This window comes from Gymnodraco acuticeps, unplaced genomic scaffold (genome assembly GCF_902827175.1).
Source record: "Gymnodraco acuticeps unplaced genomic scaffold, fGymAcu1.1, whole genome shotgun sequence".
NCBI classification, from domain to species: Eukaryota; Metazoa; Chordata; class Actinopteri; order Perciformes; family Bathydraconidae; genus Gymnodraco; species Gymnodraco acuticeps.
In genome coordinates, this window is record NW_022991409.1 from 3,588 (window position 1) to 20,216 (window position 16,629).

At 49.1% G+C, this 16,629-nt stretch overlaps 1 protein-coding gene across 1 annotated transcript; it reads right to left on the reverse strand.

Moving 5' to 3' along the window:
- Positions 1-351: 351 nt before the first annotated feature.
- Positions 352-16,333, reverse strand: LOC117532434 (diacylglycerol kinase delta-like; the record flags this gene model as incomplete). Its single annotated transcript, XM_034195767.1, is given in 13 exon segments — positions 352-471; positions 3,407-3,615; positions 3,617-3,681; positions 5,268-5,367; positions 6,208-6,302; positions 6,425-6,503; positions 9,409-9,548; positions 9,984-10,092; positions 10,483-10,645; positions 10,983-11,085; positions 15,176-15,301; positions 15,870-15,976; positions 16,201-16,333. Coding segments are annotated over 13 exon segments (1,549 nt in total), but the record flags the coding sequence as incomplete, so codon positions are not given.
- Between the last annotated feature and the right edge of the window lie 296 nt (positions 16,334-16,629).

Here is a 16,629-nt window from a genome sequence, read left to right on the forward strand (position 1 = left end):
TCACACAGAATGAGCTTGTGCCACACACATGGCCGAGCTTGAATGACTCAGAACCCAGAAGTACTGTATCATATTATTTTCTATGGTTTTATTGTATGATCAGTATGAACAGATCATCACTGGGCTTTCAACTAAAGAAGGCTCCTTAGGGTACTGCACTTTGTGAAGTGCCGGAGCGGCGTTCAGCACTACACCCCTGGCTGTACCAGTACCAGAACCAGTACCAGTGTTAGGACCAGTACCAGTATTAGGACCAGTACCAGTACTAGTACCAGGGTTAGGACCAGTACCAGTATCATGACTAGTACAATTGTTAGGACCAGTACCAGTATCAGTGCCAGTGGGACTGACCTTTGTGTGACCTCTTGGCGCTGCAGGACGACTGCAGAGACATCTTGTCCTCCTCGTCCTCCTCCAGGAGACCCTCCCCCCCGAGAGAGAACAGGGTCTGAGCGTTCTGCTCGTCCACCGCTGGGAACCATCAACAAACCAGTTAGTAAACATCATCGTAAATAATCCACCTTTCATGCTTTAGGACCTGTCTCACCTCTCTCTCAGTGTGCTTGAGGACCTGTCTCACCTCTCTCTCAGTGTGCTTGAGGACCTGTCTCACCTCTCTCTCAGTGTGCTTGAGGACCTGTCTCACCTCTCTCTCAGTGTGCTTGAGGACCTGTCTCACCTCTCTCTCAGTGTGCTTGAGGACCTGTCTCACCTCTCTCTCAGTGTGCTTGAGGACCTGTCTCACCTCTCTCTCAGTGTGCTTGAGGACCTGTCTCACCTCTCTCTGTGTGCTTGAGGACCTGTCTCACCTCTCTCTCAGGTGCTTGAGGACCTGTCTACCTCTCTCTCTCAGTGTGCTTGAGGACCTGTCTACCTCTCTCTCAGTGTGCTTGAGGACCTGTCTCACCTCTCTCTCAGTGTGCTTTAGGACCCTGTCTCACCTCTCTCTCAGTGTGCTTAGGACCGTCTCACCTTCTCTCTCCAGTGTGCTTTAGGACCTGTCTCACCTCTCTCTCAGTGTGCTTGAGGACTGTTCTCACCTCTCTTCTCAGTGTGCTTGAGGACCTGTCTCACTCTCTCTCAGTGTGCTTGAGGACCTGTCTCACCTCTCTCTCAGTGTGCTTTAGGACCTGTCTCACCTCTCTCTCAGTGTGCTTTAGGACCTGTCTCACCTCTCTCTCAGTGTGCTTGAGGACCTGTCTCACCTCTCTCTCAGTGTGCTTTAGGACCTGTCTCACCTCTCTCTCAGTGTGCTTTAGGACCTGTCTCACCTCTCTCTCAGTGTGCTTGAGGACCTGTCTCACCTCTCTCTCAGTGTGCTTGAGGACCTGTCTCACCTCTCTCTCAGTGTGCTTGAGGGACCTGTCTCCACCTCTCTCTCAGTGTGCTTGAGGACCTGTCTCACCTCTCTCTCAGTGTGCTTGAGGACCTGTCTCACTCTCTCTCTCACCTCTCCTCTCGTGTGATTGGACCTATCTCACCTCTCTCTCAGTGTGCTTTAGGACCCTGTCTCACCTCTCTCTCAGTGTGCTTTAGGACCTGTCTCACCTCTCTTTCAGTGTGCTTGAGGACCTGTCTCACCTCTCTCTCAGTGTGCTTTAGGACCTGTCTCACCTCTCTCTCAGTGTGCTTTAGGACCTGTCTCACCTCTCTCTCAGTGTGCTTTAGGACCTGTCTCACCTCTCTTTCAGTGTGCTTGAGGACCTGTCTCACCTCTATCTCAGTGTGCTTTAGGACCTGTCTCACCTCTCTTCTCAGTGTGCTTTAGGACCTGTCTCACCTCTCTCTCAGTGTGCTTTAGGGACCTGTCTCACCTCTCTCTCAGTGTGCTTTAGAGGACCTGTCTCACCTCTCTCTCAGTGTGCTTGAGGACCTGTCTCACCTCTCTCTCAGTGTGCTTTAGGACCTGTCTCACCTCTCTCTCAGTGTGCTTTAGGACCTGTCTCACCTCTCTCTCAGTGTGCTTTAGGACCTGTCTCACCTCTCTCAGTGTGCTCGAGGACCCGTCTCACCTCTCTCAGTGTGCTCTAGGACCCGTCTCACCTCTCTCAGTGTGCTCGAGGACCCGTCTCACCTCTCTCAGTGTGCTCGAGGACCCGTCTCACCTCTCTCAGTGTGCTCTAGGACCTGTCTCACCTCTCTCAGTGTGCTTGAGGACCTGTCTCACCTCTCTCAGTGTGCTCTAGGACCCGTCTCACCTCTCTCAGTGTGCTCGAGGACCCGTCTCACCTCTCTCAGTGTGCTCTAGGACCCGTCTCACCTCTCTCAGTGTGCTCGAGGACCCGTCTCACCTCTCTCAGTGTGCTTTAGGACCTGTCTCACCTCTCTCAGTGTGCTCTAGGATCTGTCTCACCTCTCTCAGTGTGCTCGAGGACCCGTCTCACCTCTCTCAGTGTGCTCTCGGACCTGTCTCACCTCTCTCAGTGTGCTCGAGGACCCGTCTCACCTCTCTCAGTGTGCTCGAGGACCCGTCTCACCTCTCTCAGTGTGCTCGAGGACCCGTCTCACCTCTCTCAGTGTGCTCGAGGACCCGTCTCACCTCTCAGTGTGCTCTAGGACCTGTCTCACCTCTCTCAGTGTGCTCGAGGACCCGTCTCACCTCTCTCAGTGTGCTTTAGGACCCGTCTCACCTCTCTCAGTGTGCTTTAGGACCCGTCTCACCTCTCTCAGTGTGCTCTAGGACCTGTCTCACCTCTCTCAGTGTGCTCGAGGACCCGTCTCACCTCTCTCAGTGTGCTCTAGGACCTGTCTCACCTCTCTCAGTGTGCTCGAGGACCGTCTCTCACCTCTCTCAGTGTGCTCGAGGACCCGTCTCACCTCTCTCAGTGTGCTCGAGGACCCGTCTCACCTCTCTCAGTGTGCTCTAGGACCTGTCTCACCTCTCTCAGTGTGCTCTAGGACCTGTCTCACCTCTCTCAGTGTGCTCTAGGACCTGTCTCACCTCTCTCAGTGTGCTCTAGGACCTGTCTCACCTCTCTCAGTGTGCTCTAGGACCTGTCTCACCTCTCTCAGTGTGCTCGAGGACCCGTCTCACCTCTCTCAGTGTGCTCTAGGACCTGTCTCACCTCTCTCAGTGTGCTCTAGGACCCGTCTCACCTCTCTCAGTGTGCTCTAGGACCTGTCTCACCTCTCTCAGTGTGCTCTAGGACCTGTCTCACCTCTCTCAGTGTGCTCGAGGACCCGTCTCACCTCTCTCAGTGTGCTCTAGGACCTGTCTCACCTCTCTCAGTGTGCTCTAGGACCTGTCTCACCTCTCTCAGTGTGCTTTAGGACCCGTCTCACCTCTCTCAGTGTGCTCTAGGACCTGTCTCACCTCTCTCAGTGTGCTCTAGGACCTGTCTCACCTCTCTCAGTGTGCTCTAGGACCTGTCTCACCTCTCTCAGTGTGCTCGAGGACCCGTCTCACCTCTCTCAGTGTGCTCGATGACCTGTCTGATGGCCTTCTTCAGGCTGTTCGCTCTCAGCATCAGCTGCTCTCTGGGTTTAAAGATGGCGGCGCTGGTCTTCGGGGGGCAGTGAGGAGGAGGATGATGAAGATGAAGATGATGAAGAGGAGGCAGATCTCCCTCCTCTTCCTCAGCGATGGTGGGGGGGGGGGGCCGGATGGGGAGGGGGGGACGCCTGCGACTCCTCACTCAGAGTCTTCAGCAGCGAATCCAGCTTCTCCTTCAACACAACACACTGACAACAGAAACATGACTCCACAGGAAGTACATCACAGGAAGTACATAACATCACAGGAAGTACATGAGAGGAACATGACTCATCGCATCAGGAACATGACTCATCTCCTCCATCAGGAACATGACTCATCTCCTCCTCCATCAGGAACATGACTCACCTCTAGGGGGCGTGGTTCAACCCCCTTAGCTGTGATATACATTACATTACATCAAATTGCATTTAGCTGACGCTTTTATCCAAAGCGACTTACAATAAGTGCGTTCGACCAACGTGATATACTGAGCATATATCACGGCCTGAAGTGAGCTATTGCTTTTATTAAACGGTTACCACGTGTGGCAATATGAAAGAAAAACACACACTAATTTAAATAGTTTGTATTAGTAAATAATGATGTTCAAAATAAAATAGTCCCTCCGTTGCCTCCTGCACGAAACATAGTGCGAGGTGGTTGCTAGGCAACAACACTAACAGCTAGCGAACATATTAGACAGAGAGCATTGATCCATTATCTGGCTCTTTATTCACATTCATGTGTTTGTTGCTGTTTATTGTGCAGCCACTGAAACCTGTGCAGCATCAGTAGCATGCTCACGAGGTCATTGGATAGGTTGAGGTTGTTCTAGGCTGTTGCTTGGCGTGGTCAGAATATTGCTCCACTTTCTCCGGTCCCTGAGATTGGGCTTCCAGCAGCTCTGGAGAGAGCTTTGCACCTGTGGCCACTAACGCTCATCATCTCTCTGCTTTGGTTCAAGACCCCATCAGAAAGCTTCTGAATGGAGGTCCTTTCCAGTTGGTCTACCTGCTCTTCACGGAGCTCTGCATGTCGTCCTGTAGGTGCTCTCTGGAGAGGCACTGCTCAGTCCACTCCTCCATAGTGAGACCCCCCGGAGGTCCAAGTTAATCTTAAATGTTTCCATCTTATGCTTTGTAAGTTTGTTTCGTAACGGAAGAAATGTAAATATATTTATAAAAGGACAAGTCAAATCAAGCAATCTGATTGGTCGATAGTGTTTTTGCGGACCTTTTTGATTACAGATTTGAAAACATCGCTGCTTGCTTTAAAAGTAGCACACTTCATGATGTCAGACCTTGGAGAGTATCTAGATATCCTGCCCTAAAGCCAAAGGAACTGCACACTGAATATGTGTCGCCGTTTGATGTCTACGTCTGGAGCGCTGCGTAACAAGGAGGGTTTCTGCCCCGTTACTTCTCCGCTGCTTTCTTGTTCCAGTTTGAAAAGCAAACTGCAGGCAGTTATCTTTACAGCCCAACGGTATACTGTTTTTCTCAGACGCGGAGGGATACTGACTTGTTGTGAAAAGTAACTTACAATTCTACCCGTGGTATACGCTCAGTATATCACGGCTAAGAACCAATCAGATTGCTTGATTTGACTTGTCCGTTTTATAAATGTAGTTTATATATTTATAAATATGCAACAGTAGAGGGTTACTAACCCTAACAGTAGAGGGTTACTAACCCTAACAGTAGAGGGTTACTAACCCTAACAGTAGAGGGTTACTAACCCTAACAGTAGAGGGTTACTAACCCTAACAGTAGAGGTATAAACTATAACATACCTTCTTGCTCATGGCCTCGGACTCAGTTGAGCTTTCTTTGTTTTTCTCGTAAGCTTTACCAACCCGAGCCACAAAGTCCTTCACCGTCTCACACAGAACCCTGAGGACACATACAGCTCATTATAGAGAGACAGACAGGCAGACAGACAGGCAGACAGACAGGCAGACAGACAGACAGGCAGACAGACAGAAAGAGAGACAGACAGACAGGCAGAGAGACAGACAGGCAGGCAGGCAGGCAGGCAGGCAGGCAGGCAGGCAGGCAGGCAGAGAGACAGACAGGCAGACAGACAGACAGGCAGACAGACAGAAAGGCAGAGAGACAGACAGAGAGAGAGACAGACAGACAGACAGACAGAGAGACAGACAGACAGACAGAGAGACAGACAGACAGAGAGACAGAGAGACAGACAGAGAGACAGAGAGACAGACAGAGAGACAGAGAGAGAGACAGACAGACAGACAGACAGACAGACAGACAGACAGACAGACAGACAGAGAGACAGACAGACAGACAGAGAGACAGAGAGACAGACAGACAGACAGACAGACAGACAGACAGACAGACATGCAGACAGACAGACAGACAGACAGACAGACAGACAGAGAGACAGGCAGACAGAGAGACGGACAGTCAGACAGACAGACAGAGAGACAGACAGACAGACAGAGACAGGCAGACAGAGAGACAGAGAGACAGACAGACAGACAGACAGAGAGACAGAGAGACAGAAAGAGAGACAGAGAGACAGACAGACAGAGAGACAGACAGACAGAGAGACAGACAGACAGACAGAGAGACAGGCAGACAGAGAGACAGAGAGACAGAGAGACAGACAGAGAGACAGAGAGACAGACAGAGAGACAGAGAGACAGACAGACAGAGAGACAGACAGACAGAGAGACAGACAGAAAGACAGAGAGACAGACAGACAGGTACCTGGCAGAGGAGATGACCACAGAGTGCTGGTCTGAGGTCAGGATCTTGGTCAGGTGAGCAGCCACTGAGTCCTCGCAGGTGAGGATCTGCTGCACCTGAGGCACAGGGAACACTCCATAACTACATCTAATCATTTATGAGAACAACATGTCATACATTTCATTTTAACGTGACGGTTTCCTCTGACATAACAGCAGGAAGTGATGTCACAGTTTACCTCTGAGTCGTCACTGCAGTCCTCTGTGGAGGCCGAGTATTGCCGTGGAAACTTGGTCTCATAGACCATAATACTCCACCTGCAGGAGAGACAGACAGTTACCTGTCTCACATGTCACCTGTCACCTGTCTCACATGTCACCTGTCTCACATGTCACCTGTCTCACATGTCACCTGTCTCACATGTCACCTGTCACCTGCCTCACCTGTCTCACATGTCACCTGTCTCACATGTCACCTGTCACCTGCCTCACCTGTCTCACATGTCACCTGTCTCACATGTCACCTGTCTCACATGTCACCTGTCACCTGCCTCACCTGTCTCACATGTCACCTGTCTCACAAGTCACCTGTCTCACCTGTCACCTGTCTCACATGTCACCTGTCTCACATGTCACCTGTCTCACATGTCACCTGTCTCACATGTCACATGTCTCAACTGTCACCTGTCTCACCTGTCACCTGTCTCACATGTCACCTGTCTCGCCTGTCACCTGTTTCACCTGTCACCTGTCTCACATGTTACCTGTCTCGCATGTCACCTGTCTCACATGTCACCTGTCTCACATGTTACCTGTCTCACATGTCACCTGTATCACATGTCACCTGTCTCACATGTTACCTGTCTCACATGTCACCTGTCTCAACTGTCACCTGTCTCACATGTTACCTGTCTCACATGTCACCTGTCTCACATGTCACCTGTCTCACATGTCACCTGTCTCACATGTCACCTGTCTCACATCTCACCTGTCTCACATGTCACCTGTCTCACATGTTACCTGTCTCACATGTCACCTGTCACCTGTATCACATGTCACCTGTCTCACATGTCACCTGTCTCACCTGTCTCACATGTTACCTGTCTCACCTGTCACCTGTCTCACATGTCACCTGTCTCACCTGTCTCACATGTCACCTGTCTCATCTGTCTCACATGTCACCTGCCTCACATGTCACCTGCCTCACCTGCCTCACATGTCACCTGTCTCATCTGTCTCACATGTCACCTGCCTCACATGTCACCTGCCTCACATGTCACCTGCCTCACATGTCACCTGTCTCACCTGTCTCACATGTCACCTGCCTCACCTCTCACATGTCACCGGTCTCAAATGTCACCTGTCTCACATGTCACCTGTCTCACATGTCTCACATGTCACCTGCCTCACATGTTACCTGTCACCTGTCTCACATGTCTCACCTGTCTCACATGTCTCACATGTCACCTGTCTCACCTGTCACCTGTCTCACATGTCACCTGTCTCACCTGTCACCTGTCTCACCTGTCTCACATGTCACCTGTCTCAGCTGTCACCTATCTCACATGTCACCTGTCTCACCTATCACCTGTCTCACCTGTCTCACATGTCACCTGTCTCACATGCCTCACATGTCACCTGTCTCACATGTCTCACATGTCACATGTCTCACCTGTCTCACATGTCACCTGCCTAACCTGTCTCACCTGTTACCTGTCTAACATGTTACCTGTATCCCATGTCACCTGTCTCACATGTTACCTGTCTCACCTGTCTCACATGTTACCTGTCTCACATATTACCTGTCTCACATGTCTCACATGTTACCTGTCTCACATGTCACCTGTTTCACATGTTACCTGTCTCACCTGTCACACATGTCACCTGTCTCACATGTCACCTGTCTCACATGTCACCTGTCTCACATGTCACCTGTCTCACATGTCACCTGCCTCATATGTCACCTGTATCACCTGTCACCTGTCTCACATGTTACCTGTCTCACCTGTCTCACATCTCAAATGTTACCTGTCTCACATGTCACCTGTCTCACCTGTCTCACCGGTCACCTGTCTCACCGGTCACCTGTCTCACATGTCTCCTGTCTCACATGTCACCTGCCTCACATGTCACCTGTCTCACATGTCACCTGACTCACATGTCACATGTCTCACCTGTCTCACATGTCACCTGTCTCAAATGTCACCTGCCGAACATGTCACCTGTCTCACATGTCACCTGTCTCACATGTCACCTGTCTCACATGTCATCTGCCTCACCTGTCTCACATGTCACCTGTCTCACATGTCACCTGCCTCACATGTCACCTGTCTCACATGTCACCTGTCTCACCTGTCTCACATGTCACCTGTCTCACATGTCACCTGTCTCACATGCTACCTGTCTCACCTGTCACCTGTCTGACATGTCACCTGTCTCACCTGTCACCTGTCTCACATGTCACCTGTCTCACATGTCACCTGTCTCACATGTCTCACATGTCACCTGTCTCACATGTTACCTGTCTCACATGTTACCTGTCTCACCTGTCTCATCTCACCTGTCACCTGTCTCACATGTTACCTGTCTCACATGTCACCTGTCTCACATGTCACCTGTCTCACCTGTCTCATCTCACCTGTCACCTGTCTCACATGTTACCTGTCTCACATGTCACCTGTCTCACATGTTACCTGTCTCACATGCCACCTGTCTCACATGTCACCTGTCTCACCTGTCACCTGTCTCACCTGTCTCACATGTCACCTGTCTCACATGTCACCTGCCTCACATCTCACCTGTCTCACATGTCACCTGCCTAACCTGTTACCTGTCTCACATGTTACCTGTCTCACATGTCACCTGTCTCACATGTCACCTGTCTCACATGTCACCTGTCTCACATGTCACCTGTCTCACATGTCACCTGTCTCACATGTCACATGTCACCTGTCTCACATGTCACCTGTCTCACATGTCACCTGTCTCACGTCTCACATTTTACCTGTCTCACATGTCACCTGTCTCACCTGTCTCACATGTGACCTGTCTCACATGTGACCTGTCTCACATGTGACCTGTCTCACATGTCACCTGTCTCACATGTCTCACATGTCACCTGTCTCACATGTCACCTGTCTCACATGTCACCTGTCTCACCTGTCTCACATGTCACCTGTCTCACAGGTGACATGTCTCACATGTCACCTGTCTCACATGTTACCTGTCTAACATCTTGGTGCTGGCCCTCTCCAGTTTCTCCAGGATCTGAGGCAGTTGTGTGTCGTCGTCGCAGGCTGACCCCCAGCCCAGCACCCGGGCCAGATCGTTCCCGGTCCCCAGAGGAAGAACCCCCAGCTGACACTGCAACAAAACAACATATGGTGAGTAAAATGCTGAGTCATGCTATGTCAGGACTGTCTTCTGATGGCTTGTTTTCTGAAAGAAGTTTGGCTGATCAGAGCTCTGCTAACATGCTAACATGTAGCTGCCGATGAGGAGCTTTGACCCTGGGTTCGCTACAGTCAGCAGGGGAATGAGTCGTACCTGTTTGTGCAGCGTCAGCAGGAGAATGAGTCGTACCTGTTTGTGCAGCGTCAGCAGGAGAATGAGTCGTACCTGTTTGTGCAGCGTCAGCAGGAGAATGAGTCGTACCTGTTTGTGCAGCGTCAGCGGGAGAATGAGTCGTACCTGTTTGTGCAGCGTCAGCGGGAGAATGAGTCGTACCTGTTTGTGCAGCGTCAGCAGGAGAATGAGTCGTACCTGTTTGTGCAGCGTCAGCAGGGGAATGAGTCGTACCTGTTTGTGCAGCGTCAGAGCGTCGATGTCGGACAGAACCCAGCCGACGCTGCCGTCTCCTCCACACACCAAGGTCCTGAACGTGTCAAACTTCTGGAACAGACGCAGCCTGACACACACACACACACACACACACACACACACACACACACACACACACACACACACACACACACACACACACACACACACACACACACACACACACACACACACACACACACACACACACACACACACACACACACACACACACACACACACACACACACACACACACACACACACACACACACACACACACACACACACACACACACACACACACACACACACACACACACACACACACACACACACACACACACACACACACACACACACACACACACACACACACACCTTTCATGTAATATTAATTTCCTGCTGTAACATGCCATGGTGTGTGTGTGTGTGTGTGTGTGTGTGTGTGTGTGTGTGTGTGTGTGTGTGTGTGTACCCCAGGTGTGGCCCCCCGTTCATCAGGTCGAACACTTGTGCCGGGTTCAGCAGCTGTTTGAAGCGTCGCAGGAACTTCACCCCCTGGTTGTGTCCACTCTTAGAGTTCACAAAGACCAGCAGAGGACTGGTGCAGGAGGGGGGGCAGGAGGCCTTCCAGAACCCTGACACACACAAAACACACACACAGACACAAACACAGTTAGCTACCCTTCACTAGCATGTGATGCTGAAGGGAACCACCCCAAAGACAGCCAGGATAACATGCTAACGTGCTAACAGGCGCAGTAATGTGATGAGCAGCATGGGAAAGTAAAAAAATGTGTGTGTGAGTGTGAGAGAGAGAGAGAGAGAGAGAGAGAGAGAGAGAGAGAGAGAGAGAGAGAGAGAGAGAGAGAGAGAGAGAGAGTGTGTGTGTGTGTGTGTGTGTGTGTGTGTGTGTGTGTGTGTGTGTGTGTGTGTGTGTGTGTGTGTGAGTGAGTGAGTGTGTGAGTGTCTCACCGTCAGAGTCGATGCTGTTGAGTGCTGTGGGGGGGATGACGGACACCTTGCACTGACCCAGAGGACATTTAGAGGACAGCTGATCCTTACAAACAGCATGCACCTGCAGGACACAAACTGCTGACTCACTCATGCTAGTAACCAAGGTAACTCAAACACTAAGACAGGCCAAAGCGAACTTCTTCATTAATATAATTGAAGGGAAAGGTAACGGTAAACAGGAAACAGGAACATGATGAGAGACCCGGCCGTGTGGGCCAGCTCTCTAATGAGTAGTTCATAAATAGTGCTCTGGACATCACAAAGCTCTTCCCGCCATCTGAGGTCTCCCCCAGCCCGACTGTGGATACACACCCCGTTTTTGAGCTGGAGGAAATCATAGAGGTGGAGGTAAAACATATCATCTCAGGATTAAGAGGTTCTAAGGCGAGGGATGCAGATGATTTAGATACCAACTTTATAAAAACACATATCGACGGTCTAATAAAACCAATTAGTATGCTAGTAAATCAATCGATCAGCACGACGGAAGTTCCATCATCGTGGAAGGTGGCCACGGTGACACGATCTTTAAATCTGGGGATAAGGCAATGATGTCCAACTACAGACCAACCAGCATCCTCCCCTGTGTCTCTAAGGTAGCTGAGAAATAGGGATCAAAACTAATCACCAAACACTTAGACAAAGGCTTCGCTCCAATCCACCCAATGCAGTTTGGTTTCCATGCTCACCACTCCACTGAGACAGCTAACTGTGTCTTTGTGGAAAAGGTTCAATGTATGTTGGAGACGAGCCCATATGTAGGTGCTGTCTTCCTTGATCACAGGAAGGCTTTTGACGCTGTCGACCACCAAGTGCTCCTTACAAAGCTGATGTATTTCAATTTCTCTGGAGTTTCTATACATTGGCTCAAGTCCTACTTATCGAACAGAAAACAGTGTGTTTTTGTCCACGGAGCCAAATCCCCCTCTGTAGGAGCCAAAACGTTGATTTATTATTTTGATTATTTAATCATTTAATGTATGTAATGGAGTATAATTGATTGGTGTCATTTGATCGTGATCTGCAGCCACGGCTGGGCGGAGCGACTGATTGGTGCTGCGATGGCCTCAGCTGGTTAAAAGAGTCCTGCTGATTATACTCTGGGTTCTAGTTTGGTTGTGAAGCCACACGGTATTTTGACCGCTGCACTGCAGAGAAGATAAGATTTGTTTATTTAAGTGACGAAACTGTTTCAACCTCGTCTGGTAAGATACCTTCATTTGTGTTTGAAGAAGAGAACGAACAGTGAATAAATGAAAACGATAACATGGAAATAAATGTACCAAAAACAAACAATATGTCTGAGTGATGTGTGAGCGCGTCGGCCAGGCGCTAAAACCAAAGAACAGAAAAGAGCTTAAGAAAGGTGGAAAGAAGGCTCTTTTACCCTCCCTTGTGCACCCTGTTGGGGTTCCACAAGGTTCCATTCTTGGACCATTACTGTTTTCTCTGTACATTAATGACTTGCCTAATGTATGTCCTGAGTTGAATGTGCAAATGTAAGCCGATGATGCAGTCATCTTTGTACAGGGGAAAAACACTGAAACGATCTCATCCTGTCTCTCAAATGCTTTGGACAGAGTTCAACACTGGCTGAACCAGTATACGGGATGCGTGATAACTGACTCATAACACTGACTCGTAACTCATAACCCTGACTCTGACTCATAACTCGTACTCGTAACTCTGACTCGTAACTCATAACTCTGACTCATATCTCTGACTCATAACTCGTACTCGTAACTCTGACTCGTAACTCTGACTCGTAAGTCATAACTCTGACTCGTAACTCTGACTCGTAAGTCATAACTGACTCGTAACTCATAACTCTGACTCGTAACTCTGACTCGTAAGTCATAACTCTGACTCGTAACTCTGACTCGTAACTCTGACTCGTAAGTCATAACTCTGACTCGTAACTCATAACTTTGACTCGTAACTCATAACACTGACTCGTAACTCATAACTCTGACTCGTAGGGGTGTAACGGTACACGTACCGAAATTATACGGTACACGTACCGAAATTATTCGGTACGGGCCCTTCGGTTCGGTACTCGTGTGCACTGAAGTGTACCGAACGAATATAACGTTAAACGTAAAAAATTGAGAACGTGAACAACTTGTTGGAAGTAATCTCAGGTGCTGCGTCGCAGCGTTCAGAGTAATTTGCTCACATTGGGTTCAACGCGTCATAGAGCGAGCAAGTCATTTAATTGGAGGAGAGGCATACTATGAGAGCTGGTCACAGGGATGCGTTCAAATATAGTCAGTAATTTGAGGAACTGTGGAAATGGCGAACGCAGATCAAGTTGAGCTGAAAATCCTCCAGCATCATTGAAGTCTCCGGTTTGGGAACATTTTGGTTTCGCAGTTACGAACAAGGATGACGGGCAAAGACAGGTGGACCGAACCAAAGCTGTTTGTCGGCATTGTTCAACTAACATTGGTTACGCGGCTGGCAATACATCAAACTTGCACTCATTTGAAAAGGCATCACCCGAACGTGAATATCACCGGTACCAAAAGACTGAAGTGCAAACCCAACTCCCGCTAGCATGTAAGCCTCCACCACTCGCAGAGAGTTCAGACCGAGACAAAGCTATTACAAACGCCAAGTATCCTTATGTTGCCATGTTAGCAAAGCGCTACCTGGCTGTGCTACCTCTGTCCCTAGACTAGAGAGGGTGTTCTCCACAGAGACATTGTTAGAGCCAGCAGATCTGCTACCTCTGTCCCTAGAGAGGGTGTTCTCCACAGAGACATTGTTAGAGCCAGCAGATCTGCTACCTCTGTCTCTAGAGAGGGTGTTCTCCACAGAGACATTGTTAGAGCCAGCAGATCTGCTACCTCTGTCTCTAGAGAGGGTGTTCTCCACAGAGACATTGTTAGAGCCAGCAGATCTGCTACCTCTGTCCCTAGAGAGGGTGTTCTCCACAGAGACATTGTTAGAGCCAGCAGATCTGCTACCTCTGTCCCTAGAGAGGGTGTTCTTCACAGAGACATTGTTAGAGCCAGCAGATCTGCCCTTTCAGCAAGCAATGTGGACAAGTTCATCTTTCTTAAAGAAACATGAAAATACAATGACAAGCAAGTCCTAATGTCAAACTGGCTGCTTAGGAACAGTTCAGTTCAGATACAGATTATTTCAGTTCATCGAAATGCTGCACCTTAATGTTTATTTTATTATATTTTGTATTTATTTGAGTGAATACATTATTCACAGTTTCATAATAATAAAAAATATATATATATGTTTTGTTTTGTGAAAAAAAATTCTGCTGTACCGAAAACGTACCGAACCGTGACCAAAAAACCGAGGTACGTACCGAACCGAAATGTTTGTGAACCGTTACACCCCTACTGACTCGTAACTCATAACTCTGACTCGTAACTCTGACTCGTAACTCTGACTCGTAAATCTGTCTCGTAACTCTGACTCGTAACTCTGACTCGTAACTCTAACTCTGACTCGTAACTCTGACTCGTAACTCTAACTCTGACTCGTAACTCTAACTCGTAACTCTGTCTCGTAACTCTGACTCGTAGCTCTGACTCGTAACTCGTAACTCATAACTCTGACTCGTAACTCTGACTCGTAACTCTGGCTCGTAACTCTAACTCTGACTCGTAACTCTGACTCGTAACTCTGACTCGTAACTCATAACTCGTAACTCTGACTCGTAACTCTGACTCGTAACTCATAACTCGTAACTGACTCGTAACTCTGACTCGTGACTCGTAACTCTGACTCGTAACTCTGACTCGTAACTCTGACTCGTAACTCATAACTCGTAACTCTGACTCGTAACGCTGACTCGTAACTCTGACTCGTAACTCTGACTCGTAACTCTGACTCATAACTCGTAACTCTGACTCGTAACTCTGACTCGTAACTCGTAACCCGTAACTCGTAACGCTGACTCGTAACTCTGACTCGTAACGCTGACTCGTAACGCTGACTCGTAACGCTGACTCGTAACTCGTAACGCTGACTCGTAACTCTGACTCGTAACTCTGACTCGTAACTCGTAACGCTGACTCGTAACTCGTAACTCGTAACCCGTAACTCGTAACGCTGACTCGTAACTCTGACTCGTAACGCTGACTCGTAACGCTGACTCGTAACGCTGACTCGTAACTCTGACTCACCATAGCTTTGCACCACAGACACTTCAGGTCCTGCAGCCTCAGGACGCTGCCGCACGTTTTCTCACAGACCGAACACTTCGCCGACACAGAGAGGTTTCCCTCCAACCACTGGTGAGGCATGGAGACCTGGGGAGGAAGGGGTGTGTGAGTGAGTGTGTGTGTGTGTGTGTGTGTGTGTGTGTGTGTGTGTGTGTGTGTGTGTGTGTGTTGTGTGTGTGTGTGTGTGTGTGTGAGAGTGTGAGAGTGTGTGTGGCCTAGCATTACTATACTTGTGAGGACCTAAATCTGTTTACACAGTCACGTGTGGGGAATCGCCTACCTTATGGGGACAAATTGGAGGTCCCCATGAGGGGAATCATTAATTTTAGGGTGAAGACTTGGTAAGGATTAGGGTAAGAGTTAGGGTTAGGTTAAGAGTTAGGTTAAGGGTTATGGTAAGGTTAAGGGTAAGCATTAGGGTTAGGCATGTGTTGGTTATGGTTAAGGTTAGGATAAGTCTCCAGGAAATCTATGTAAGTCAATGTAATGTCCCCTGAAGTGATGTATACATGGTGTGTGTGTGTGTGTGTGTGCATGTGTGTGTGTGTGTGTGTGTGCTTGTGAGTGTATGAGTGTGTATGTGTTTGTTGTGTGAGTGAGTGAGTGAGTGAGTGAGTGAGTGTGTGTGTGTGTGTGTGTGTGTGTGTGGTCTCACCCCGTCCTCGTCCTCGATGATGTCCTTCCCGATGGAAGCCAGCGTCGTCCACTTACAGTTATTAGTGGCTCTGACTGCACAGCGTTTATGGGCCTTGAACTTACAGACTGACACCCACACACAACACACACACAACAAACACACACACACACACACACAAACAAACACACAATTCTGTTTGGTCTCATAAATGTCAGAAAATGTTCAAAACTGTAGATAAGTGTTTCCCACAGGAGACCTCCAATCCAGTGTGTGTGTGTGTATGTGTGTGTGTGTGTGTGTGTGTGTGTGTGTGTGTGTGTGTGTGTGTGTGTGTGCACGTGCATGTTACCTTCACAGGACAGGCCGGTGGAGGTGACCCCCCCGAGAGCCTCCCTGCAGACGTTGCAGTATGTGGGTCGGGCGTGAGAGCAAGCAAACCAGTTATGAGTCCCACTGAAGTGATCCATGCTGTACTGAGTGGACTGACACACACACACACACACACACACACACACACACACACACACACACACACACACACACACACACACACACACACACACACACACACACACACACACACACACACACACACACACACACACACACACACACACACACACACACACACACACACACACACACACACACACACACACACACACACACACACACACACACACACACACTTGAATATTGTGGTATTATAACTGCAGTTAGTCACATAACGTGTGTGGTGTAAATACTAGCCTTTATTATTTTATAACATTTGTTTTTT